Genomic DNA, 27,443 nt, shown 5'->3' on the forward strand with positions numbered 1-27,443 from the left:
CAGACTCTGAAAGAGACTAGGGACACCATTCCTACCCATCCTGGTTAGTATTGATGGGTTAGTTCGAACTAGGGTGGTGAATGTAGGCAACCGAAGTTGCAAATGAAGCCCGGGATTTGAATTTCCCGGGCTTCATTTGCATCTTGCCGGGCACCGCCATTTTTAAATCCCCGCTAGTTCGGACTCCGTGCCCGCGGCTACACACGGCACGGAGTAGGTAGTTTGGATTAGGCTTCCTATTCCGAACTACCGTTACTCCTCGTGGAACGAGGGCTTCATTTGCAACTTCAGTTGCCTACATTAGCCACCCTAGTTCGAACTAGGGTGGTAGTGTAGACATACCCTTAAAGTCTTGGTCTTCACAACATCCTTTGGCAAGGAGTTCCTCAGGTTGACTGCACCACCTGTAGGCTCCACCAACTTACAGAGACTCCTGCCCCCTCCCCACTCTAAGAAATTCTGTCTGGTACCTAGACTCACCTAACACAGTGATGCTGGTGGAGTTCATAGATATCAAGGACTCATGCCCTACCATGCAGGTAAACACAGTCCCACTGTCCCATTCAGACACTGGGATTCTCAGGTAGCTTTGGGTAGAGAAGGTGGAATTCTTCTCTTCAGCCACTGGGGGCAGAGTAATGTATCTGGTGGGCCTGATGGCGTGATTGTCTCTTTTCCATTCGATGAGCAATTCAGATGGGAAGAAACCAGAGACCTTACAGGTCAGCCACACCTCTGTTTTGGGGCTGGGTAGCATCGGCATGAGAAGGATCAGGGATACAGTTGGAGCCTTGGCACCTGTCAAGAGAGGATGTGCAAGGTGAGTCAATCAAGACTGGCGTCCGGCCCTGAAGTCAATGGGGTTGGTGATTTGGACATGGAGCTGCTCCCCTCTACACAGGAGACTGGCTGGCTTAAAAGGAAATGGAACGTGGGGTCGTTCCCCTCTTGGGGGTGCTGTCTCTGATCCAGCCCCATGTCAGGGACATTATGCAGCTCATTTGTGGGCTCTGTAGGAAGGGGTGTTGGGCTACTGGACTTGGGGTATTGGACTTGCTGTCCTTTCTTCTTGGCTGTCACCTATGTAGTATTCCTCTGCTTTAGCTATTTGTCCCCATAAACATTCATTGATTCGTTCATTTGATCATGCCTTCGGTTTTTTGTTCATCTGTCCATCCTTCCTTCCATCCGTCCAATTTCCCATGAATCCCCATCCATCCATCCATCCATCCATGAATCCATCCATCCATCCATCCATCCATCCAAATCCCCATCCATCCATCCATCCATCCATCCATCCATCCATCCATCCATCCATCCATCCATCCATCCAAATCCCCATGAATCCATCCATCCATCCAACCATCCATCCATCCAATTTCCCATGAATCCCCTATCCATCCATCCATCCATCCATCCATCCATCCATCCATCCATCCAATTCCTCGTGAATCCCCTATTCCGCCATCCATCCCACCATCCATCCATCCAATTTCCCATGAATTCCCCATCCATCCATCCATCCATCCATCCATCCATCCATCCATCCATCCATCCATCCAATTTCCCATGAATCCCCTATTCATCCATCCATCCATCCATCCATCCATCCATCCATCCATCCATCCAAATCCCCATGAATCCATCCATCCATCCATCCATCCATCCATCCATCCAATTCCTCGTGAATCCCCTAGTCCGCCATCCATCCCACCATCCATCCACCCAATTTCCCATGAATTCCCCATCCATTCATCCATCCAATTCCCCATGAATCCCCTATCCATCCTTCCACCCATCCATCCATCCATAATCCATCCATCCATCCTTTAACTGCAGCTCTCTCTTTCTCTGCCTTATAGTACCTGACCCTTTCCAGGGAGGGGGATTTGTCCCCATCTCTACATCCTCTAAAGCATTAGGGCAAAGTCACTGATGATAGTTGTTGTTCCTTCTATTTCCCTCACCTCTGGGCTTCTGGATCGTTGCCTCCACACTCCGGAACAGTGAGCAGGTATGAGTCACTCTACAGAGGATGCTGCTCCCGGCATCCCAGACTCCCCTGGGGACAGCCAGGTGGCTCAGGAGACTCTGAGTCTGGTTGCTATGGTTTTCGGCTTTTCCTGTGGTGGCGTTGGTGGTCCAGTTGGCCCCGTCCAGCTCCCAGGTGACTCTCGCTTGGCCCAGCTCATAGCCCACTGCCAGGCAAGTCAAGAGGGCTTCCCCTTGGGTGAGCAAGGCCTCCAGGGATGGCTTCAGGAGGTAGAGGCTTGGCACAGGGATGCCCCCCTGACAGGCTGGATGGAGAAGAAGGGTAGACCAGTCCTTCATATGGTGTGAGGTGGGGAGAGGCTACAGGGAGGGAAGGGATGGGGGAGATGTAGAGGGGCCTGCTCGGAGAAGGGGGAAGGGTGCAGAGCAGAAACAGCAAAGGTTTTGGGGGAGCAGGGATGACTCAGACAGGGCAGAGAGTACAGAGGGGGAAGGCACGTGTGGATCCAGGCATAGAGCAGGGGGGGCTGCAGAAGGTGTGGGGAGCAAGCAGAGGATGGAGGGAATGGTGGAGAGAAGAAAGGGGAGGATTCTGGGGACTGTAGAGGAGCCAATTCACCTTCACACTTGCTGATAGTGCTAAGTTGCGTGCTGCCGGTTCCTGGGTGGGTCACGTTGCAGCTGTACACCCCCAGCTGGTCCCATTCCGTCTGGGAGAGGGTCAGGTTGCTGGAGGTACTGAATCTCCCATCGTTCCCTTGGAGGAGACCAGCCTGGGTGCCAGGTCTCTCCTTCCCACCTGCCTGCCAGGTCAGCTGCAGGTCCTGGGGGTAGTAGCCACTGGTGGAACAGAGCAAGGTGACAGTGTCATTGGCTCCTGGGCTTGGGCAGGCAGGCAGCACATGGAGTTTCACGGCGGGAACAGTGGGGAGCATCCAGTCTGCTGGGAGAAAGGGAGTCACAGTTGAATGCCAAGGGAACCCCTCCAGAATCATCCATTTGTCTAGGTAGCTAAGCCCATGCAGCTCATCCAACCCTCCCTCCCCAGACACATGCCCTTGCATCCATCCGTCCATCTGTCCATCCATCCATCTCTCCCCAGACATGCATCCATCCATCCATCCATCTGTGTATCCATGCATGCATCCATCCATCCATCCATCTGTCCATCCATCCATCCCTCCGCAGACATGCATCCATCCATCTCTCCCCAACACATCTATCTATCCATGCATCCATCCATCTGTCCACTGACACCCCGCATCTCCTTTTAACTCCAAAAGAGATGAGGATTTCTATGATGGAGCCAATCCATTGACCTGCCTTGCTGCTGTACATTGGGCGATGTAGCCTCGCTTTCCCATACCTCATGCATTCCTCGCTCTCTCTGATGCTCTGTAGCAGCCAACTGGCATATCTAGGCCCACAGACCATCCCCAGGGAAATAACTCTTGTGGCTATAGTGGAACATTCTATAGTGCACCTTTTCTGGACGTCTTCATGGTCACCTTCTCCCTTGTCTGTTTATGTTCCACCTCACAAGCATAATTTGCCTCTTCTTTCCATTTGGCAAAAGGCACTTCAGTATGGTAGCTGGCTCTATATGTACCGTTCTCCACCTTTCGCTCGCTCACAGTGTGAGGCTTCCCTTGCCACTTAATTGTCACTCCTTTGGGCCAGTAGTTGTAGGCAATACATGTCAATGTCACCGTTTTCTTCTCTTGGTCTATGAACTGCAGGAGTTCCACCAGGAGCTTTTGGGGAGTGGTCAGGGCTGCAAAGAAACCCAGAGGTTAATCTGATAGCAGCCCATCTGAGCAAAAGGGGATGGTGAGTAGGTATGTGCAGACGGGTTAGGAAAGGGATGACTTACCTGGATGCAGCGATAGCAATCCCTCAGCAGGATTAGCGAAAGAAAAAGAAGGGGTAGTCTTCATGAAGCAACATGGAGGAGCATCAAGGAAGGTGGGCAAGAAAGAACTGCATGGAGGATTCTACTGTGGTAGGGTCACCAATGGGTGTCCAATGGGTGTGTGGACATGCCGAGTGGAATGGAAGCATCTCCATTCAGTTGGGTGGGGTCGCTGGGAGTCGTTGCCGTTCAATTACAGCCTACGGGCTGTTGTCCTCTACCGAACACTATGTGAAGGATAAGCCTGGCGTTGCTCATGAGATTAACCTTGTACAGGAGATGCTTTTGGCATCTTCCTACCGTGGCTTGTATGTACTCTCCTTGGCTGGAGAGCACTCATCAGCATCTGAACCTTATGTGAACTCTGTCCCCACCCCCAGCGCAACATTTCCTTGGGAGACGATTTTTATTTGGCACCCTTTGAATGACTGTGGATACATGAAGGCAGCCCAGTGTGCCAACAACAAGGGGAAGAATAAGAAGGGATCATAAGGACAAAATTAGGAACCTGCCACTGTCAGTATCCATGTCAGACTGTGAAGCAAACAACTCCCAGGGGGTATGTCTACACTACAGAGCTAATTTGAACTAACTTAGTTCGAATTAGTTAATTCGAACTAAGCTAATTCGAACTAGCACATCTAGACTTAAAAACTAGTTTGAATTAGCGTTTTGCTAATTCGAACTAGTGCATCCACACTGATTGGACACAGGGGCGCATTTAAGGGCAGCTGAAACCGGTTCTAGGGCATCAGGTCAGTAGTTGCTTTGTGTGGCTGCTGTCTGAGGCTATCTGAGGCTCGTGCTGAAAGGGACCCCCCTGGACAGCCGGTTCTCAGCTTTTTCTGCTTGCTTGCCAACCTCGCCGAGGGACAGCAAAGCGTTTCTCTCTGTGTCCGTCTGTGTCAGTGCTTCCCTTCGGGGACGCCGCCGCAGGTGGCAACATGGAGCCAGAGCTCCCCCTGCACTTTCTGCTGCAGTTTCTGGACTTGCTGCTGTAAGCCTGCCAGCTATGGGTGGAGGCTGCCATGCAGCACCTGGTGCACATCAGCTCCCTGCCTCTCCGCCTGGCCACCCTGGGGGCCATAGTGCAGATGCGGTGGCGCCCGGGCACCGGCGTGCTCCGCCGCATCTGGCATCTGGACACCAGCAGCGACTGGTGGGACCGCATCGTCCTGGAGCGCTGGGGAGACCAACAGTGGACCCAGAACTTCAGAATGAAGAGGGACACCTTCCTGGAGCTCTGCGAGTGGCTCTCCCCTGCTCTGCGCAGAAGGGACACTCGCATGAGGCCTGCCATCCCCCTCCAGAAGCGTGTGGCCATCGCCCTCTGGAAGCTCTCCACGCCGGACAGCTACCGATCCATCGGGAACCAGTTCGGCGTGGGGAGATCCACCGTCAGAGCAGTGCTCATGCAGGTACGGCACTCACCGGCCACTGGGCCAGGGGTGAGGGGGGGCTGCAAGGAGGGGATGGGCCGCCCAGGGAAAACGGGGGTTGGCGGGGGAAGGAGGCAAAAGTGCCCCACACTGGAGGGGCCTGTCTCTCCCAGTCGTACTACACACTGCCCGGGGGGGTTGCTTCCAGGAGTGGGGCGCGGGGCACTGCCAGGGCACAAACACTCCCAGCCACCCGGATGCCCCACTGATTCACGCTTTGCTGTGTCTCTCCGCAGGTGGTCAAGGCCATCAACCGGGTGCTGCTCCGCAGGGTGGTCCGCCTCGCCGACCCAGATGCCATCATCCAGGGGTTCAGCACCCTTGGCTTCCCCAACTGCGGGGGGGGCCATCGACGGGATGCACATCCCCATCCGTGCCCCGGAACACCAGGCCTCACAGTACGTGAACCACAAGGGGTACTTCTCCGTGATCCTGCAGGCCGTGTGTGACCACCGGGGCCAGTTCACGGACATTAATGTGGGCTGGTCCGGCAAAGCACACGATGCCAGGGTGTACCGGAACTCCTCCATGTGCCAGAGGCTTCAGGCTGGGACCTTCTTCCCCGACCGCCACATCAGCCCTGGCTCATGAAGCCCTACACGGGGCACCTCAACCCCTCCCACCAGGCCTTCAATGCGAGGCTCACCAGGGCCCGCATTGTGATTGAGGGAGCCTTCGGACGATTGAAAGCCCAATTTTGATGCCTCCTCACCCGTCTCGACCTCGCTAAGCACAACATCCCTCTCGTGGTGGCAGCATGTTGTGTGCTGCACAATTTGTGTGAGAGGAAGGGGGAGGCTTTCCTGCCAGCCTGGATGGCTGAGACTGACTGCATGGCTGGCCAGTACACTCAGCCCTGCACCACCGCTGTCCATGAAGCCCCGCGGGGGGCATCCGGATCCGGGAAGCCCTGCAGGAGAGCTTCCTGGTGGAGGAGGAGGAGGACTGAACTCACCCTGCATGCCCCACTGGGGCCTTCTTCCACCCTCCCCCTTCCCCTTTCCCCTCCCTAATCCCCCTTCCTAATGTAAAATAAAGACACATGTTTTGGCAAACAAAATCTCTTTTTATTGTACATAACTGGGGTGGGGGGACGGAGGAGTGAGGGTGGGAGAGGGGAGGGGGAAACCTGGGAGGAGAGAGCTGGAAGGGGGCAGAAGGGGAGGAAGGGAAGGGAAAGCTCAGGGTTAGGGGTCGGGCTGGCTCTCCCGTCTCATAGCACTGCGGGTGCGGGGGTCTCGGGGGGGAATGACTGTGGAGGGTGAAGCAGGAGGGATGGGGGGGTGGAGGAAGCGGGAGGGGGAGCAGGGGCAGCTGCAGCAGCCGGAGCAGGAGGAGGCAGGAACCGGTCGACCAGGGTCTGGAGGTGGCCTCTGAGGGCACGGCCCTGCTCCTCCAGCGCCTCCAAACTCCGCTGGCGCAGCCGAAGGTCCTCCTGGACCCAGTGCTCCTGGTTGCGGAGCAGCTTCTCCATGAACCGGAGGTGCCGCCGCTGGTAGTCCTCCTGGTTCCTGGCTCTCCTGCTGGCCTGGGCACGGGCAGTTGTTGCAGGCGGGGTGGTGCGCCCTGCAGTCCCAGGTGCTGCGGCTGTGGTGAAACAAGAGCACCGGTCAATTCTTCCTGGGGACCAGGTGGGTGAAACCCAGCCCCCCTCTGCAAGGCCAGGGCCCCTGCATGACACCCAGCTACTGCTCCATGGTGGGCAAGGCCCAGGCGCATGGTTCCTGGGCTCCCTCTCCCCCCACCCCCCCGTACACATAAGGGGAGCAAGATGGTACTCACATGTGGAGGCCTCCCCGGCATCGGACGACACAGGAGACATGCTCAGTGGGGTGTCTCGGGGGTCCTTGGTCCTGGGCAAGCTGCCGGTAGGCTTCTGGCTCCTGGCGTTCTCTGGCTCCTCCTCCTCTGTGTCCAGGAGTGGTCCCTCTGCCCCGGGGTCAATCATCACTCAGGGAGCATGGACGGCATGAGCCCCGAGGATGCGGTCCAGAGCCTGGAAGTGGGGGCACGCCTCCAGGTCGTCCCCTGCCTGGCAGACCCGGGAGTAGGACTGCCGCAGGTCCTTGATCTTACAGCGCACCTGCTCCCGGCTACGCTGGTGGCCTCTGGCGGCCAGGCTGGCAGCCATGCGGCCGTAGACTGCCGCGTTCCTGTGGCTAGTGCGGAGATCGTGGACATTGGAGGCTTCCCCCCAAACCTCGATGAGGTCCACGATCTCCGCACTAGACCACGCGGGCACCCACCTCTTGCGGCCCCGGGCATGCTCCTGGGAGCCGCCAGGCTGGTCCTGGGAAGAGGGGGAGGGCTGGGTGGCATCAGGTGGCTGGCTCATCCCGTGGCAGCTGCAGAGTCTGCTGGCTGGGTGCTGGCAGGCTTGCAACTGGCACAAACACTGTAGCCTGCCCGTGGCCCTTTAAGGGCTCCGGGGCTGGGAGGGGGGCAGTAGAGTTTGCCTGGTGTTGGCCAGAGTGGCCAGCAGGGCAAGCTGGGAAGGGCTAGCCTCCCACTAGTTCGAATTAAGCGGCTACACACCCCTTAATTCGAACTAGTTAGTTCGAACTAGGCATTAGTCCTCGTGAAATGAGGTTTACCTAGTTTGAATTAAGTTCGAACTAGCGGATCGCTAGTGTAGCGCCTATCAAAGTTAATTTGAACTAATGTCTGTTAGTTCGAATTAACTTTGTAGTGTAGACATACCCAGGGAGACATGTGGGTTAGAGAGAAATTTTTTTTTCAGCAAACTCCCTCCCAGCCATGAAAGACCTCTGTAACCTTCCCCCAAGAGCAAAAGTGTCCATCCCCATGTCTTGGCCATATCGCAGCCCAACAAGATTGTATTCTGATCCCTCCCAGAAATTCCCTCTTGCATGTAGCACAATTTTCCTACACTTTGGTTAGTGGTGACAGGGTCCTTGAGACTGTGGCTTTATGGCCGTAAGTGGTGGATTGGGATCCCTGTTACTTGGGACATTTCAGACTGGCTAATACCTTGGGGGGAATAGGGAATTCGCCTGAACTGAAGTGCCAGGGAGGTTTTCCACCAAGTTCAGGTTGCAATAAATCTTGCAGTTCTTGGTTTCACTGAAGATGGCATTATGAAAACAGAAAGCTTTCTTTGCCCCTCCCTTGTCCCCAGGGCTCAAGCACTTGCTCCTTCCATTGGAATAAGAAAGCATGCCGACATCCCCAAATGACCACCTGCCTCTGAGAATAAACTTACCAAGGTTCACCTGTTCCACAACACTCTTGGGCTCACTAAAGGATGGGTGATGCACCACGCAGGTGCAGTTTTCAATTCCTTCACTTCTTTCGACCTTCAGGATGCTGTAGGTGGATAAAGTGCCACTTCCTGTCACAGGGCCATTGTTGTAACTGGACTTGAGGACCGGGGAGTTATTCTTCAACCAGGAGATGCTGATGTCTTCGGGGGAAAAGCCGCTAGCTTCGCAGACAAGAGTCAAGGAGACTCTGTCCCCTGAGTCATCTTCATGGTAGGCTTTTGAGATGGTGATGAGAGGCTCCTTCATAGCGATGCCTACATGAAAACAAAGAGGGGCAAGACAAGAATAAGACTTAGAGTACGTCTAGACTACCGCGTTTTGTCGATGGAAGTTTTGTCGACAGATACTGTCGACAAAACTTCCGTCGACAAACAGCGTCCAGACACATTGAGTTCTGTCGACAAAGCAAGGTGCTTTGTCAACAGAACTCCGTAGTCTGGACACAATGTTACAGGCAATAACACCTTCTGTCGACAGAGTTCTGTCGACAGAAGGTGTTATGCCTCGTAAAATGAGGTTTACCAGCGTCGACAAAACTGCTGAGTTCTGTCGACGTTATGTCGACAGAACTCAGCGGTAGTGTAGACGCTGGTATAGCTTTGTCGACAAAAGTCCACTTTTGTCGACAAAACTAGGTAGTCTAGACACACCCTTAGTTGCACATCTAATGTTGAGACTTAGATCCAGCAACTATCGCTCTGTAAAGGGACCAGAGAGCAAATGTTGAGGATGAGTGTGATGCTAGACCAAGCAAAAGAAAAACTCAACAACTGGGCAACATGTTCCTTGAGACTCAAAGACCCAAAACACTGAACTTTAGGTGCTTCTCCTTAAAGTGCACAGTGAATGTCCAGATCCTTACTCTTAAATGGCAACAAATTAATATTATCTTTGTTTTCATGATATTCAATTTCTTTGCTTCCCTCATCTATATAATCTCTTCCTTCCTCGTTATCTTCACCTTCTTCAGATCACAATCTTCACTGTCACCCTCCTCTTCTTCACCATCTTCTTCAGCATTCTGATGTTCTTTCCCTTGTTGTCCGTCAGCATCTTCGTTATCATCAGCACTATCTTCATCTCCTTTTGGATCGTCAACAGGGTCCTCACCCTCAGTTTGGCTTTGACATCATGCAGATGGACACTGGGCTTGTGGCTGTTCCTGCATCCCAAAACTGAACCCTCACCCCAAACCGTCGACCTCACTATCTGCTCTTTACCCCATCTCTGCAGTCAAGCCTGTGTATTATCATGAACCTCATTCTATCACAGCTGTATTGAAGACACCTTGAGGTTTTCAAAGGTTGGTTGAGGGATTTGGAGACATTGGCGATCTTAGTGGGATTTGAGCCCCTAACTCCAATGGATTCTCTCCAAAATTTCCACCAGACATGGCTCCAAAAGCCGGAAACCATCCACTCTAACCAGGCTGATTCCAAGAAGTGAGAAATATATTTGTGTAACAGCCACAAACAGAACAAAACCTGGGACCTTTAGAACTTAGTGGCTGTGTCTAGACTGGCCAGTTTTTCTGGAAAATCAGCCACTTTTCCGGAAAAACTTGCCAGCTGTCTACACTGGCGGGTTGAATTTCCGCAAAAGCACTGACGTCCTACTGTAAGAAATCCGTGGTTTTTGCGGAAATACTATGCTGCTCCCGTTCGGGCAAAAGTCCCTTTTGCGCAAAAGGGCCAGTGTAGACAGCTCAGATTTGTTTTCCGCAAAAAAGCCCCGATCGCGAAAATGGCGATCGGGGCTTTTTTGCGCAAAAGCGCGTCTAGATTGGCCACGGACGCTTTTCCGCAAAAAGTACTTTTGCGGAAAAGCATCCATGCCAATCTAGATGCTCTTTTCCGAAAATGCTTTTAACGGAAAACTTTTCCGTTAAAAGCATTTCCTGAAAATCATGCCAGTCTAGACGTAGCCGGTGTGTGCATGCATTGCTACCACTGCAGCTAAAGGCAGCTGGCTTTCAGCTGAGGCTATAGAGTAGTGGTGTACAATAAATTCTGAAGTAGTAGTCACTATCATGGCTACTGCTATAGAGAACTAGCCACACTCAACGGGACAAATAGCTGCTAGTGGCCAGTGTGTTGGACACCATGGGTGTGTCTAGACGACATGCCTCCGTCGACGGAGGCATGTAGATTAGCCAGATCAGCAGAGGGAAATGAAGCCACGATTAAAATAATCGCGGCTTCATTTAAATTTAAATGGCTGCCCTGCTCTGCCGATCAGCTGTTTGTCGGCAGATCGGGGCAGTCTGGACGCGCCGCGCTGACAAAGAAGCCTTTCTTGATCGGCACAGGTATGCCTCGTGAAACCAGGTTTACCTGTGCCGATCAAGAAAGTCTTCTTTGTCGGCGCGTCGCGTCCAGACTGCCCCGATCTGCCGACAAACAGCTGATCGGCAGAGCGGGGCAGCCATTTAAATTTAAATGAAGCCGCGATTATTTTAATTGCGGCTTCATTTCCCTCTGCCGATCTGGCTAATCTACATGCCTCCGTCGACGGAGGCATGTAGTCTAGACACACCCCATGGCTATAGAGGAAACTCATTCTTTCTCTCTGTAAGTGGTCTAAATGCCACTGGATGGGAAAATGAACCACATCCAGTACGTGTGTGGGTTATATCTGCATATTACTTTAGAGTCTAAAATGGGACATTGGTATGCCTAAACTACAAGCCTCTTTCGCAAAAGAACATCTAAATGACAAGCAGATTTTTCGAAAAAGCAAGCCGTTTTTTCAAAAGAGTCTAGACGCGCTCTTTCGAAAAAGCCCTATTTGCATTGAATAGTGCTTTTTTTTCAAAAGCTGACTTTCGAAAAAAGACATTATTCCTCGTAGAATGAGGTTTTCTGCCATCGAAAAACTGCCGCGTTCTTTCGATTTACTTTCGAAAGAATGTGGCTGTCGTCTAGATGCAGGTGACATTTTTTTTTTAAAAAGTCTCCTTTTTTTCGAAAAAAACCCTGTAGTCTAGACATACCCTAAGGTTTGGTCTACACTTACCAGGAAATAGGTGCTGTGAGGATCCGTTTCCCAGGAGTCTAATAAAGACCCACTCGACTGACTACTGATGGCATTCCTGTTGACTCCGGTACTTCTCCAGGTCAAGAAGAGTAAGGGGAGATGATGGGAAAATGTTTCCCATGGACTCTCTGCTGTGGGAGTGCTGCAGTAATTTGAACTAAGCACTGTTGATGCCAGATATTCTTTCCTCATCACTGGAATCATGAACCTGAGATCCACACTACCTCCTCGGGTGTGTCTACACAGCAGGCTTTTAACGTCAAAGTCGGGGTGCGCATTATCCATAGGAGGTTTTTTTAAAAGTTTTAAACTCAACCTCGGCAGGCCTGAGCTGGGTGTGGGGGGTCAGGCACGGGCTGGGCTGGGCTGGGCTGGGCTGGGGGGACCAGCAGGTGCAAGCTTGGCGCTCCAGCAGCAGAGTGGGGGATGCTCCCCTGGCAGGTGCGAGCTCGGCGTGTGGACCGCTGGGCAGAGGAGGCTCCCCCGGCAGGCATGAGCTCTGCGTGCACAAGCTCAGCCGGGCAGGGGGCCGGCGACAGGCGCGAGCCCCTTCCTTCCTATCCATACCTTAAAATCTCGAGTATAATGGGGGTGCGCATTATAGATACGAGTTTAGTTTATTCCAGAATTTTGACCTTTAAAAGGCAGATGCGCATTATACATAGGTATACTCGAGATTTTATGGTAAGATATTTTGAAAAATATTGCTGTGGTCTCAGTGCCGAATGCCAGATCCCCAGATCCCAGGAAGTGAAGGGAGTAAAATTCTAGCAGGAGCTGGTATTTAATGATAACACCGGGCATAGTGGGAAAACCATTCAAGTGGAAATTAATTATGACACACCCCACAATGAGAGAGTCACAGGAAAAATATTAATTATACTCGAAATTCACACCTGTGCTGAGGTCCCAGGATCTACTGAAGTCCTGTTTTGGGGGTTAAAGATCAGGGATAGGCAATAAAACTATTGCGATTCACGAGGCTTAGCTCCTGGTGGGCGGATGGTGCTATGTTTACCTGCACCTCCACAAGTATGGGCGATCGCTGCTTCCATTGGCCAAAAAAGGAGATCCGCAGTCAACAGGAGCAGCAATCCCCTGTACCTGTGAGGTGTCAGTAAATATAGCAGCATGGGAACCCACCGGGGGCTAACTCTGGCAGACCAGATCCAGCCTCCAAGACAGGATTTGCCCACCTCTGACATAAAGGCTGCCTAGGACGTGTACAAGATGAGTTTCATGCGCTCATCCCAATTAACTGGAGTTTGCATTTCCCTTAGCAATTCCATGGCTCCTCACCTTTGTTTCTCGTGGTTATCTCCTGGGTGAGTTCTCCAGAACAGAACGTGCTCACTTTGCAGGTAAATCTGGTGCCTTGTCCCCACTGTACCCGTGACACTGGGTGGGAGCTGACCAGGCTGGTTGTCCCGTTGTCATTCTTTTTGGGGTCTTCTGTCTTCCCTGCAGAACTGCCTTTCCCCTCCACTTGCCAGGTGATGCTGGTGGCTGTTAAGTCGTAACCCAAAACTAGACAGGTCACGCGACCAGAATCTTTTATCACGTCTTCATAGGAAGGTTTGGTCAAGTAGATGGCTGGCACAAGTGAGCTTTTGGGGCAGGCTGTGAAATGCAGAAAGACCAGTATCAATAATGTGGGAAGGCAGAAAGACTTATCTCATCCCGATACCTCTCTTCCTATCTTACCTCTAAGGCTACGTCTACACTGGCACCCTTTCCCAGAAATGCTTAAAACGGAACAGTTTTCCATTATAAGTATTTCCGGAAAAAGCATGTCTACATTGGCAGGATGCTTTTCCGGAAAAGCACTTTTTCCGGAAAAGCGTCCGTGCCAATGTAGACGTGCTTTTCTGCAAAAAAGCCCCGATTGTCATTTTCAAGATCAGGGCTTTTTTGCGGAAAACACTACTGGGCTGTCTACACTGGCCCTTTTCCGGAACAGTTTTTCCGGAAAAGGACTTTTGCCCGAACCGGAGCAGCATAGATCGTCAGTGCTTTTCTGGAAAAGCAAGCAGCCAGTGTAGACAGCTGGCAAGTTATTCCGGAAAAGCGGCTGATTTTCTGGAATAAGTGGCCAGTGTAGACACAGCCTATGTGTTATGACGGAAGTGGATAGATGATCTTATCTTATCTTATCTTATCTTATCTTATCTTCAAGATAAGATATGGTAGCATAAGATTAACTATCAACCTCCATCACAAATCTTCCAGTGTCCATCCATCTATCCATCCATCCACCCCATCCACTCTCTTTTCCCTTCTATTCACAATATCAAACTATTTTACGTCTACTGCTCCCATCACTCTGAGGTCTAGAGCAAAGATTCTCAAATGGTACCTCTGCCTTCTTCTGACAACAAAAATTACTATCCAACCCCAGGAGGTGGAGGAACCAAAGCGTGAGCCTGCCCAAGACCCATTGCCCTCAGCTGGTTGGGGGGGGGGCGTAGTGGGGGTTCTGTCTGCTCTATGACCCAGGGTCCCCCTGCACTGTGATGGGAGATTCTCACTGACTCTCCCAAATGTGTATTAACCCAGATACCCAGGCTCAGCCGCCTAAGGAGGGAGACAAAGGAAGGAGGGTAGAGACCAGCACCTGGCTAGGGGGCAGGGCTGGAAGAGAATTTTAGTTTCTGTCTGGTATCATGGAGCAAGCAGCCTAGGGAAGGGGCTGGGATTTAGGGGCCCAGTCTCCCCCATCTCAAGGGGGGCTGAGGCATCCTAGGCCTGCCCTGGAACCAGATGACATCTGTGCTGTGCTGTATCCTGGAGAAGCAATAAACTCCCTCTATTCTACTGGCTGGTGGATCTGTTTGTGCCATTACGGGGGTGCAGGAGTCAGGGGAACCCCGACATGCCACCACAGGGGACAACGCCCCATCATCCTGGAAGAGGGACCTAAAGACCCCAAAACCCCTGGGCAGGGGGCGGGGAGCTTGAGACCCATAGCCCAGGGAGGAAGCTGCCGAAAAGTGTTTGTGGCTCTGTTTTGGTTCCAGGCTTCACCGAATGTAGAGCCCTTTCTGATAACCCATTGAAAACTTGGGGTCCTGAGCCACAGGTGGAGAACTGTTGGTCTAGGAGCCTTCCATCTAGTCTTAGGCAGGGCTGGTTCCTCAGTAACTCTCCACGCCCCCTGCACGGCCGTAGCCACTCACCCAAACACTTGCTGGTGTTGTACATGGAGGGTTCTGTTCCCCCCGTGGGATGAGTCACTTGGCAGGTGAAGATGTCCCCTCGATCCCAGTTCTGTTTGGGGATCTTCAAGCGGATCTGGCCCATGGAGGAGTCATTTACGCCCGTTGCAGAGGAGAAGGCCGAGGTAGGGAGGCTCGAGGCCTTTCCATTCATCAGCCATTTCACCTCGGGGATGCTGGATTGGAAACTCAGGAGGAAGCAAACCAGCTCCAGCTGGCTCTCCGTAGAGCTGTCCTCACAGGAGGGGGCCAACAGGTAAACCTGGGGCGGCATCATCGGACCACACCCTGAGGGCAAAGAGAGGGGACAACACAGTCCAGTGTCACTCTCTGTAGGTCACTGGTCCCCCTCCAGAGATAAGAAGTACTTTATTCGGTTTCTAGGGCTGAGATTTTTCACAGCCACGTAAGGGATTACAAGAAATGGAAACAGGACACTTAAATATTTTAAGCAAATGTTAAATGCTTTCAGTGTGATATTTCTGCATGTGCTTCATGGAGTGTGGTCTCCTTGGTTAACAGCAGGGACAAAGCTGGATCCTGAGCCGTGTTTATTTGAAGTTGTTTTCCTCAGTAAGTGACCCCTATTTAAGGGGGACTATTGCACTGTCTAGCATGACATGGCCTCAGAAGAAAACTTTGTTGCTCTGGCAGGTGAAATGGAGAAGAAGGAGCCAGGAATGGGTGGGACCTCAGGCAGAAGTAGGTGTCCATGTGCCATGCTTTGGGGTTGTACTCATTCCAAAAGATGCCAAAGAATGGCAGGAGTGCAAGGAACACACACAGCTCCCTGTCAATGAAAGCAACTAAATGCTAGCTCTTGTAAGCATAATGCCAACAGTTGGAATTGAACCTGGCACTTCTGGAACTTAATGCATGAGCTGTTACCACCTGAACTGAAAGCCCAGCAGCGCCGAGCTAATCTTGTTGAACAGAATCATTATTCTTTCTGTTAGTTGTCTCAGTGCCCCTAGAAGGGACAGAGCACCACCCCCAGAAGAAGGGTGAGTCCCATAAGCACATGTCTGCTATGGGAGGTATGGGTCCTTTAAGGACAGTGATTGCTGGGAAATGTAGTTTCATGGGACTACCTGCTGCAGTCTCAGTAAGGGCAGGTTTCTGGCTCAGGAGTAAGGAAAGCATCTGAGGGGAAAATTTCTACACGAGGACCAGGTGGGCAGTCCAGGAAACATCCAGGAAAAGGGGGTGCCCGCCCCAGCCACTGAACATCCAGGAAAAGGGGGTGCCCAACCCCAGCCACCCCAGGCACTGAACATTGAAGGGGCCTTTGGTCGCTGGAACCTTGTGCTCTGGGTTGCGCTGGTTTAGAGTGCATGTAAACAAAGCTGGACTGAAGTTCGGGCTTTGTTTTACTTCCCCATCGGTTTACAAGGAGGCTGTGTCTAGACTGGCATGTTTTTCCACAAAATCATCTGCTTTTGCGGAAAAACTTGCCAGCTGTCTACACTGGTCACTTGAATTTCCGGAAAAGCACTGACGATCTCGTGTAACATTGTGGTTTTCTGGAAATACTATGCTGCTCCCGGTCGGGCAAAAGTCTGTTTCTGAAAGACTTTCGCACAAAAGGGCCAGTGTAGACAGCACAGTACTGTTTTCCACAAAAAAAGCCCCTATTGCAAAAATGGCGATCAGGGCTTTTTTGCGGAAAAGCACGTCTAGATTGGCCACGGGCGCTTTTCCGGAAAAAGTGCTTTTGCGGAAAAGCATCCTGCCAATCTAGACGTGCTTTTCTGAAAATGCTTTTAACAGAAAAGTTTTCCGTTAAAAGCATTTCCGGAAAATCATGCCGGTGTAGACGTAGCTGGAGTGTTGGGTTAGGGTTAGGGATGGGGTTAAGATGAGCATTAGGGTTAGGGAAGGGGTTAGGGTTAAGGTTAGAGTTAGGGATAGTGTTAGAGATGGGGTTAAGGTTAGGATGAATGTTAGGGTTATGGTTGGGTTTGGGTTAGGGCTAAGTATAGGGTTCAGGTTGGGTTTATGGATGAGGTTTGGGTTAGGGTTAGGAATGGAGTTAGGATTAGTGTTAGGGTTAGGATTAGGAGGTAAGAGAGTGAACCAAAGTTTGCCCCTCTACAGAAGGGACAGCATGAGGGTTAGGAGCCATTTCAGCCCGTCTCTGTGCCTGAGGCACCTAATTCATGGGGGAGTTATCTTGGATGGGGAGGGGGAGTTTTTTCTACAAGGTACCTACAGGATATAGATAAAGATGATCTGGCTCCCAGATCCAGGACCGTCCTCTTCCTCCCCCCTCCCCCCCCACTCCCCATCAGACCCCATTGCTTGTCTTACATTTCTGTGGGAATGTCCCGGACACTGACAGTTTGATCCCTGCATGTGTCACATCACACTTGTAGCTTTTGTTCTTCTGGTGCTCCTTAGGGATGGTGAGCAGGCTGGTCAGGGTGTAAAGTCCTTTGTCAGACTTTGTCTCAGGGAAATCCTGGCACCTCTCAGTCGCTTGGTCGGAATTCCACTGGACTGTCATTGGCGATGGTAAATAGTCAGTCACCAGGCAGGCCAACATCATGTCCCTGGGATCATTCCCAGTCTTGCTGCAGCAAGGAAGCAGCGGGAAGACTGAAGGGGCCTTGTGTCCTACTGATAAAAGAAAATTAAAGAAAATACAAGTGAGACCATCAAAACCATGGTCTGAAAACCATGCTACCGATCAACCGGCATCCACCCATCCACCTCCTCCTGTGGTCTGATGACTGTATGGCCCAGTGATTCACTCACTGGCTGAGGACTCAGGATGCCTGGATTCTACTCCCACTGTCCTTAGGCCTGTCTCTTCTGCCTGCCTCAGTTTCCCAAGCTGTTCAAGGGGGCTGGTGAATCCAACTGCCCATCAGGAAGTGGTGTCCTATCGATGGACCAAGCCCACAAGGAATGGGATCAGGACAACACTATACCCCACGGGATGGTGTGGTCATGATGCTGGGAGAAGACTCTGGTCCTTCATCAGGCTGAAATGGTCCCTACCAGAGCCCAGCTCTCTGGTGAGAAGTGAGTGTCATTTCTCTCTTTGAATAGATGGGGAAACTGAGGCATGGAGCGAGGACGCGGCTCCCCCTGACCAAGGGAGTCTGCCGTACAGGAACTGATGCCAGCTCCCTGCATCCCTCCCTTGGAGTGATGACCAGATCCTTTGTTAAAGCTAGGGAAGAGCCAACCCCAGCTCACGGATGGACCAAATAAGCCAACAGATGAACTTTCTCCTCTGCTCCTCTGTCTGTGAAAATCCAACCCTATTTCCAACCCTACCCCTTGGCATCTGGACCTTTCAATCTACCTCTCCAGGAGACTGACAGGTCCAGGGGAAAGTCGCTGAGGGTGAAATAGTCACTCCCGGATGATTCTCCAACCATTGCAGTAAGTTGGGAGTCACGATCCTTATTTCTGCATTGGGATGGATTCTATATGGCTAGAGACTTTCGAGCCAGCATTGGAGTCTCTTTCTAACTGCACTAGTCTGCCCAGAAGGTGGGGGCTCAGGACAGGAACCACCATGGGACACGTCCATCACAGCCTTCCCTTCATCTGCCCCTCAAACCACGAATCGATGAGTTCTCAGCATCTTGAGTGGTAGGGGATGTTCCACCACCTACCGGGATGCTAGGAACCTCCCAGCTACTTCTCAGCACCTTCGCAGGAGCAAAGAGGAGAAGAGACTAGTGATAATAATGGAGACAATCTGAAGAACATGTGGCTGGCGGGGAGAGAAGAGAGCTGTCTGCCACTCTATGCATCTTCTGTCTCTGTCACAGGGCTGGCTCTAGGGTTTTTACTGCCCCAAGCAAAACAATTTTTGGCTTCCCCTCCTCCCTTTGTCCCACTGCTGCAGGACAGGCACTGAGGAAAGCGCCCCTTTCACCTTGCGGCTCTTTGACTCCCACCAGCCCTCCGGCCAAACCCAGCCTCCGTCCTGTCTCCCCTCCACACACATCCTGACTCCCACCCCCACCCACTCGCTGAACCCAATTTCTATCTTCTCTCCCCTCCCAACCCCTCAGTGACTGGACCCAGTCTGCCCTCCCTTCTGTCCCCCACCTAATCCACCCTGCGTCGTCTCTTCCCTCCCAGCCAAACCTGATCCCTCCTCCCCTTAGACCGGACCCAGTCTGCTCCCCTCTCCCACCTCCCCCCACTGACCGAACTCCATCTCCTTTCCCTCTCCCCGCCGAACCCTCATGTCCCTTCCCCATAGCATGCGCGGAAACATCGGAGCGCCCTGGGGGAGGGGTGAAAGTGGTACGCGTCCCCGTAGGGATGCACGTGGTCACAGTCGGGAAACATATTGGGCAAGGACAGAGACACCTCTCTGCCTCCCCTCCCCCCCAAATCTCGTAGCCGGGGCAGGCGAGGCCCCCTCCAGTGGCTCCTCACTGCCAGACCTACCAGATGGGCCTGCAAAGTAGCTCTCCCCTCTCCCCAACCTAGGCTCCTCTACAGGAATCATCCTGGCCCAGGCAGGGCCTTCCTTCCGCCCGGCCCCACCAAGGCTGCAGCTCCCCCCTCCCCACGCGCCCGGCACTGAGGTAGAGAAAGGGGTAGAGAGTCGCCCCCCATTTGCCAATGCGCGCTACCTCCCCCCCCACACACACACACACTCCCGCATACGCCTTGGCCACGGGCGCCCGCTCCGGCCGGAGGGGTCACTAGTAAGCGCAAGGCAGGCGGAGCGATGACTGAAGGCACCTGGCTCGCAGGGCGGTCCCTGGCTGCAGTGACCTGGGCTGCCCCTTGCCCGGCCCCGGATCGCTCTGTGCAGCCTGCCCCGCACAGCCCGGGGAGAGCGGCTCGCCCACCAGGGCCCTAGCGCTCCAGCGCCGCTGCTGTTCTCAAAGCCCATAGTGCGCCCCTTGAACGTCGGGCTGTGCTGGCTGGTACCAGTCAGAGGAGCGCGAACGATCCCTGGGCGCCGGAGTCTGCTTCATGGGAGGCTCCCTCGGGCATTCCCCGCCCCGCGGCCGCTGGGTGCTGGATGCCCTCTCGTGCTAACTAGGGGGCGCACTTTTCTCCCCAGTGCCGAGGGAAGGCAGAGAGGCAGCCCCGGGACTGTGATGTCATGGCACCTCAGCCAATCACGGCGGGGCTGCGAGCGCGACTTGCCCTGCGCATCCCGCCTGTGGAGGGTGGCTCGCTGCTGGCCCATCGCACGCTCTGCCGCCCCGCCCATTGCCTTGGGCAGCCGCGTCGGGCAGTAAGAGCCAGAATACTGCCCCAGCAATGTGCCGCCCCAAGCACGTGCTTGATTTGCTGGTGCCTAGAGCTGGCCCTGCTCTGTCATATCTATACAACACTGTTCCCTGTATCTGGACACCTTGTCAATAGAATCCTAGAGCACTAGAACTAGAAGGGACCTTGAGGGGTCATCAAGTCCAGTCCCCTGCCCTCATGGCAGGACCAAGCACCATCTAGACCAGTGTTTCTTAAACTGTGTTCCGCAGCACACCCGTGTGCCGTGAGGCAGTTGGAGGTGTGCCATGGAGAACATCAGAGTTCAAAATGGCCACCCTTAAAGGGGCAGGTGACTTTTTTTTTATCTTTTCAATAGCTTCCTCCCTCCCCCCCGCCCCGCCGACTCTTTTCCCTGGCCTCTTTCCTTTGCTCAACACAAAAATCCTTGGTGTTCCTCATAAAAGAATATTGTTTGGTGTTCCTCAGTCTTAAAGGGTGTGTCTAGACTACAGGGTTTTGTTGACAAAAGTGGACTTTTGTCGACAACACTATACCTGCGTCCACACTGCCTTTGAGTTATGTCGACATAACGTCAACAGAACTCAGTGGTTTTGTCGACGTATGTAAACCTCATTCTACGAGGAATAATGCCTTTTGTTGACAGAGTTCTGTCGATAGAAGGCATTATTGCATCTACTCTGTCTTTTGCGTCCACACTGTTATGTCAACAAAGCAGCTTGCTTTGTCGACAGAACTGGATGAAGTCTAGACACTCTTTGCCGACAGAAGCTTTGTCGACAGTATCTGTCGACAAAACTTCTGTCGACAAAACCCTGTAGTCTAGACGTACCCAAAAAGTTTAAGAAAAACTAATCTAAACTATCCATGACATGTGTCTGTCCAACCTGCTCTTCAATATCTCCAGGGATGAAGACTCCACAACCTCTCTCGGCAATTTATTCCACTGTTTGACCACCCTGGCAGGTAGGAACTTTTTCCTAATGTCCAACCTAAACCTCCCTTGCTGCACTTTAAGCCCATTGCTTCTTGTCAGAGGCCAAGGAGAACAATTTGTCTCCATCCTCCTTATAACACCCATTTAGATACTTGAAAACTGCTCTCATGTCCCCTCTAGGTCTTCTCTCATCTAAACTAAACAAGCCCAATTCTTTCAGTCTTCCCTCATAGCTCATGTTTTTTATACCTTTAATTCAGAATATCATCCTTCCTTCCAAGGACAACGTTCTTTGGTCTGTCTGCCCCAGGCCCATTATTGAAAACTCGTCTGACATTTGGAAAAAATCAATGAGAGCGGAGTCAGGTTTCCAAAGCCGGGATGTGAACGTTCTGAGGTGGCTGCTCAGATATACATTGTCAATGGAGCTGGGTCAATTGACAGGGCAGCTCTTTGGTTTGCACTGAGGTAACAGAGAAGACCTGGAGAAGAGATTAGTCCCCTTTATTCGGTGCTGGAGAGGCCACATCTGGAGTATTGTGTCCAGTTCTGGGGGCCTCCGTTTCAGAAAGGCTGTGGACACATTGGAAAGGGTCCAGACGAGGGCAATAAAAAGGATCCGGGGGCTGGAGCACGTGACCTATGAGGAGAGGCTGAGGGATTTGGGCTTGTTTAGACTGCAGAAGAGAAGACTGAGAAGGGATTTGATAACAGCCTTCAACTTCCTAAAGGGGGGTTCCAAAAAGGATGGCAGCAGGCTGGTCTCAATGGTGGCAGATGTTAGAACAAGGAGCAACGGTCTCAAGTTGCAGTGGGGGAGGTCTAGGTTGGATATTAGGCAAAACTATTTCCATAGGCGGGTGGGGAAGCGCTGGGATGGGTTCCCTCGGGAGGGGCTGAAACCTCCACCCCTAGAGGTTTTGAAGTCCTGGCTTGACCAATCCCTGGATGGGATGGTTGAGTTGGGCTGGTCCTGCGTTGGGCAGAGGTCTGAACTCGATGACTCCTGAGGTCTCTGCCAGCCCTGGGATTCTAGGATCCTATGAGTCTATGATTCTAATAGGAGCTGGGAGCTCGCCTGTTCTCCTAGGCAAATTTGGGGCAACAGCCTTACGCCCCAGCTTTTTATTCTACTACTTCCACTTCCCCGAATCTCAGACGTTTCTTAAGCCAAAATAGAAGGCCCTCCACCATCTCCAACATCTATTGAACTAAGAGTTCCTGTTTTGTTCCACTTTGAACACTTGTACAGAGGCATCTTACCAACTTTACCACAATACAAGATTCGTGAAACCGGAATTCCTGGATATAGGGGGCGGTCGGTCAATCAAATGTGCCGATTACTCAAGCGTTACACTGCTGGGTCATGATTTTTTCACCATGCACTAGCCATAGTTGCAGACTGGGTTAGAGCAGGGGTGGGCAATAAAATGGTGGCAATTCATTGGGGTTAAACCTTGGTGGGCCGCTGCCACTGTATGTATCTGTGCCTTCGCAGGTATGGGGAATTGCAGCTCCCATTGGTCAGGCGCTGTGATCCCCCATTCCTGAGGTAGGGGGAATATCGTCATTTCCTGGTCATAGATAGGAAACTGAGGCATAGGTTGGCTAATCTATAAGGGTATGTCTACACTACCCTCCTAATTCGAAATAGGAGGGTAATGTAGGCATACCGAAATTGCAAATGAAGCCCGGGATTTGAATTTCCCGGGCTTCATTTGCATAAACGGGGAGCCGCCATTTTTAAATCCCCGCTAGTTCGAACTAGGAAGCCTAGTTCGAACTACCATTAATCCTCGTGAAATGAGGATTAACGGTAGTTCGAACTAGGCTTCCTAGTTCGAACTACCTAGTTCGAGCCCCGTGTAGCCGCGCTACACGGGGTTCGAACTAGCGGGGATTTAAAAATGGCGGCTCCCCGTTTATGCAAATGAAGCCCGGGAAATTCAAATCCCGGGCTTCATTTGCAATTTTGGTATGCCTACATTACCCCCCTATTTCGAATTAGGAGGGTAGTGTAGACATACCCTCAGTTAACCCATAGCTTGACATGCCCAAGGAAACCTAGGAATTGAATCCAAATCATGAAACCGTTGAGTCATCCTTCTGTTCCAACGCCTGCTCTGCACATCTTATGAAGTGGGTTTTATCCATGAGACCTTATGGTCTAAAATAGAAAATAACAGAATTCCATTTGTCTTTACCTACAGTCTCCAACTCAAACTCCTCCGAGGCATTAACCGCAATCTACAGCCTATCTTGGAAAACGATCCCTCGGTCTCAGAGGCCTTAGGGGAAAAGCCTATTCTCGCTTAGATACCCCTCCCTCCACAACCTGAAAAAAATTCTTTCGTCACCGTGCTACTCAGCTACATCATAAGCATCCAGGAACCCAGCCCCGCAATCAGCCGCGGTGCCAACTCTGCCCACACATCCAGGGCCGGATTAAGGCATGGGCTAGCCGGGCAACTGCCGGGGGCGCCAACCATCAGGCGCTGCGTGCCCGGCTCCAGGGTCGCAGGCTGCAGCAGCTGCCTGGGGTGGAGGCTGTGTTAACCCCTGCAGCGCTGGCCAGCAGTGTCCTGACCCCGGCCGCTGTGAGGCCCTACATGGTAGCCAGGCTGGGCTGGGCCAGGCACATGCATCCTGCCGCCGCCCTCCCCCATGCACTGGGTGGGGACGGGGCTGCGCATGTGCCCTCCCCCAACCCAGGGTGCAATTAACCTATCTGCCCGAGGCACTGGAATGGCTTAGTCCAGCCCCTTCACATATCTATACAAGTGAATTCATCATGGGAGCCAACCACGTAGGCCACCAAATTAGAGGCTCATTTAACTGCACATCCAGTAATTTAATCGATGCCGTCCAATGCCAGCAATGTCCCACTGCTATATAAATTGGACAAACTGAATAGTCCCTATGGGAAAGAATTAATGGGCACAAATCAGATATCCATAAAGGGAACATACCGAGCCATGTTGGAGAACGCTTTAATCTCCCTGGGCATTCATTGACAGATCTTCAAGGAGCTGTTTTGTTACAGACCAATTCCACAACCCAAATAATAGAATCATAGAATCATAGAGCGAGAAGAGACCTCAGGAGGTCATCAAATCCAGCCTCCTGTCAAAGGCAGCACCAATCCCAACTCAATCAACCCAGCCAAGGCTTTGTCAAGCTGAGACTTAAACACCTCTAGGGATAGAGATTCCACCCGTTCCCTAGGGAACCCATCCCAGTGCTTCACCACCCGCCTACGGAAATCGTTTTTCCTAATATCCAACCTGGACTTCTCCCACCACAACTTGAGACCATTGCTCCTTGTTCTGCCATGTATCACCACTGAGAACAGCCTCTCTCCATCCTCTTTGGAACCCCCATTCAGGAAGTTGAAGGCTGCTCTCAAATCCCCCCTCGCTCTTCGCTTCTGTAGACTAAACAAACTCAAATCCCTCAGCTTCTCCTCTTAGGGCATGTGTTTCAGCCCCCTTAATCATTTTGGTTGCCCTCCGCTGGACCCTCTCCAATGCGTCCACATCCTTTCTGTAGTGGGGGGCCCAGAACTGGACACAATACTCCAGATGTGGCCTCACCAAAGCCGAATAAAGGGGAATAATCACTTCTCTGGATCTGCTGGCAATGCTCCTCCTAATACACCCTAATATGCCATTAGCCTTCTTGGCTACAAGGGCACCTTGTTGACTCATCTCCATCTTCTCATCCACAGTAATCCCCAAGGCCTTTTCTGCAGAACTGCATCTTAGCCAGTCGGTCCCCAGCTTGTAACAATGTTTGGGATTCTTCCTTCCCAAGGGCTGGACTCTGCACTTGTCGTTGTTGAACCTCAACAGATTTCTTTCGGCCCAATCCCCTAATCTGTCTAGGTCTCTCTGGACCCTCTCTCTCCCCTCCAGCATATCTACCTCTCCCCCTAGCTTAGTGTCATCTGCAAACTTGATGAGGGTGCAATCCATCCCCTCATCCAGGTCATTAATAAAGATGTTGGACAAAAAATCCCTCCCCTGTAGCCAATTTCCAGCCTCCGACAAACAGAGTCCTGGGACACCATTCCAACCCATCCTGACTAATAGTCATTGATGAACCTATGAATTTATCTAGCTCAGGCCTGAGCAAAATAAGGCCCATGGGCCAGATCTGGCCCCTCTAGCCACTTAATCTGGCCCACGGAGGCAGGAGGAGCTCCAGGCAGGCTCTCCTGCTTCCTGCACAGTCCCACACGCCGTGCAGAAAATCAACTGCCAGTCTCCACTTCTGTTTCAAAACTGAAGGGGACGGAGAAAGCTTCAGAAGCTGTCCTGCCCCCAGCACAATCACACTGGTTGGTTTCTGAATAGAAACTAGCCAATTTGAGTTGCTTCTTTTGAATAACAGGCAGCCATGAAGAACCACACCCCCACTCCTTGGCTCAGTTATTCTCCAAAGCACATGGTCAGGCAAGCAGGCTGGGAAACGATTTTAGCTCCGCAAGCCTTAGCTCTGCAGGTGGGCACCCTGGTTTGGCTGCTGGCTGATAAGTCTTCTGGCCACCGCCTGCTTCTGGCACCCCAGCCTCTCCTTTCCCCAGCCCTCTGCCCCCACCCACTCATTATACTCAAACCCTCTGCCCCCCTCTTGCACCCATACCTCCTCCCAGATCTGGCACCCCAATCTCTTGCACCAGATCACAATCCCCGCCTATCCTAGGTCACATCCCAAACCCCTGCACTCCAATCCCCTGCCCTAGGTCACAACCACTTTCTTCACTCAAACTCCCTCCCAGACTCTAGTCTCTCCAATCTCTTATCCCAAGCTCCTCTCTTCACCCAACCTCCATCCCAGATCCCACATCTCCTCCATTAATACCATGGAAGAGTGTGGCCTCCCTCAACCACTTTCCAAATTCTTGGAGTGACACCCCCCCATCAAAAATTATTGCCCACCCTGATCTAGCTCTTTTTTGAACCCTGTTAACGTTCTGGCCTTCACAACATCCTCTAGCAAGGAGTTCCACAAGTTATCCGCTGCATATTTTTTTTCCTATTTGTCCTGGTCTTTTTCCCTCCCCATTTTTTACAGGCATCTGCTTTATCTTCTTGGGAACAGGACCCAACTTTTCAAAACAGCTGCACTAGCTCCAGCCAGGCAAAGGGGGCAGCTGCCCTGGGACCCTGAGATTCTAAGGGGCCCAAGGCTCTGGTTGCTGCCCGGGATCCCTTGAATTGATGCATCTGCACGGGGCATTCTGAGTGGTGATGAGGGCTTTGGGGGGCTGGTGCACCCCCTGCCCTCTCTCCTTCCACCGTGGCACTGCCACTTCTTGGAGGATGGAGCCAACCCCCCAACCCTCTTGCCCAGAGGCTGTTGGCTCCCTGGGCTAAAGCCCTTCTTAACTCTCCCCTCTTGAAAGAACAGTTACTACTGTCTTTGATGGCCTCTACAAACACCATCAAGGGAGGATGTTTTTCCTCCCGAAAACCTCTGTGCCATGCAAGGGCAGGGGAACCAAGGAATTCCGCTCATATAAAAGCATTGGCTTAACGTGCTACATTGCACGGGCTTTACCTGGTTTTCTTCTCTGTATTTTTAATGAATGATTCACGGACTCGTAATGGCATGTTCACCATGGGGCATAGAATTCTGGAACAGGAAAGGATCTCAAGGATTGATCAAGTCCTGTTCCCTGCCCTCACAGCAGGACCAAGCGCTGTCTAGTCCAGGGTTTTCCAACCCACGGGTTGGGTCCCAAATATGGGTCACCGTTATATTTCAAAAGGGTCGCCACGTGTCTCCCCAGGTGTCTCTCTGCTCCTTCTCCTCCCCCCGTTTTTGAATTGCCTTGGGTCGCCAAGTCTTTCTGAATTGTCAAAATAGGTCCCCATCTGGAAAAGGTTGGGAACGGCTGATCTAAACCACCCCTGACAGGTGTCTGTCCAGCCTGCTCTTAAATATCTCTAGGGGGAGATTCCACAACCTCCCTGGGCAACTTATTCCAGTGTTTCACCACCCAGACAGGCGGGAAGTTTTTCCTGATGTCCAACCCGCCACACATTGCTTAATATTGGACAGACCAGGTTAAAAAATTAATGCACTGAAGTACTGGCCTCAGATAAGAACCCGAGGTAGAGTAGAATACCATAGACCATAGACCAGTGGTTCCCAACCTTTTTAAGAGCTAGATCACTATGGCTGTGTCTAGACTGGCACGTTTTTCCGCAAAATCATCTGATTTTGCGGAAAAACTTGCCAGCTGTCTACACTGGCCGCTTGAATTTCCGGAAAAGCACTGACGATCTCCTGTAAAAGCATCAGTGCTTTCCGGAAATACTATGCTGCTCCCGTTCGGGCAAAAGTCTTTTTCCGAAAGACTTTTGCGCAAAAGGGCCAGTGTAAACAGCACAGTAGTGTTTT

The 27,443-nt window shown here is 52.1% G+C and overlaps 1 protein-coding gene and 2 gene segments (V, D, J or C); all 3 read right to left on the reverse strand.

The window, feature by feature from the left end:
• Positions 1-27,443, reverse strand: part of LOC102458305 (immunoglobulin heavy constant gamma 2-like) — a 209,142-nt gene that overhangs the window by 154,547 nt on the left and 27,152 nt on the right.
• LOC102456066 (immunoglobulin heavy constant gamma 2-like) overlaps positions 1-27,443 on the reverse strand; it is a 119,700-nt gene that overhangs the window by 61,877 nt on the left and 30,380 nt on the right.
• LOC102455582 (uncharacterized) overlaps positions 1-27,443 on the reverse strand; it is a 68,649-nt gene that overhangs the window by 10,277 nt on the left and 30,929 nt on the right. For all 11 annotated transcript variants that reach the window (XM_089774230.1, XM_089774229.1, XM_089774236.1 and 8 more), the window contains exons 2-9: positions 17,189-17,497; positions 14,840-15,166; positions 12,963-13,283; positions 8,567-8,881; positions 3,476-3,766; positions 2,612-2,932; positions 1,968-2,297; positions 481-798 (exon numbers count right to left, since the gene is read on the reverse strand). In XM_089774230.1, the coding sequence (XP_089630356.1) occupies positions 481-798; positions 1,968-2,297; positions 2,612-2,932; positions 3,476-3,766; positions 8,567-8,881; positions 12,963-13,283; positions 14,840-15,166; positions 17,189-17,497 (2,532 nt within the window). The remainder of the gene's footprint in view (positions 1-480; positions 799-1,967; positions 2,298-2,611; positions 2,933-3,475; positions 3,767-8,566; positions 8,882-12,962; positions 13,284-14,839; positions 15,167-17,188; positions 17,498-27,443) is intronic.

This window comes from Pelodiscus sinensis, chromosome 30 (assembly GCF_052426305.1).
Source record: "Pelodiscus sinensis isolate ZL-2025 chromosome 30, ASM5242630v1, whole genome shotgun sequence".
Classification (NCBI taxonomy): Eukaryota; Metazoa; Chordata; order Testudines; family Trionychidae; genus Pelodiscus; species Pelodiscus sinensis.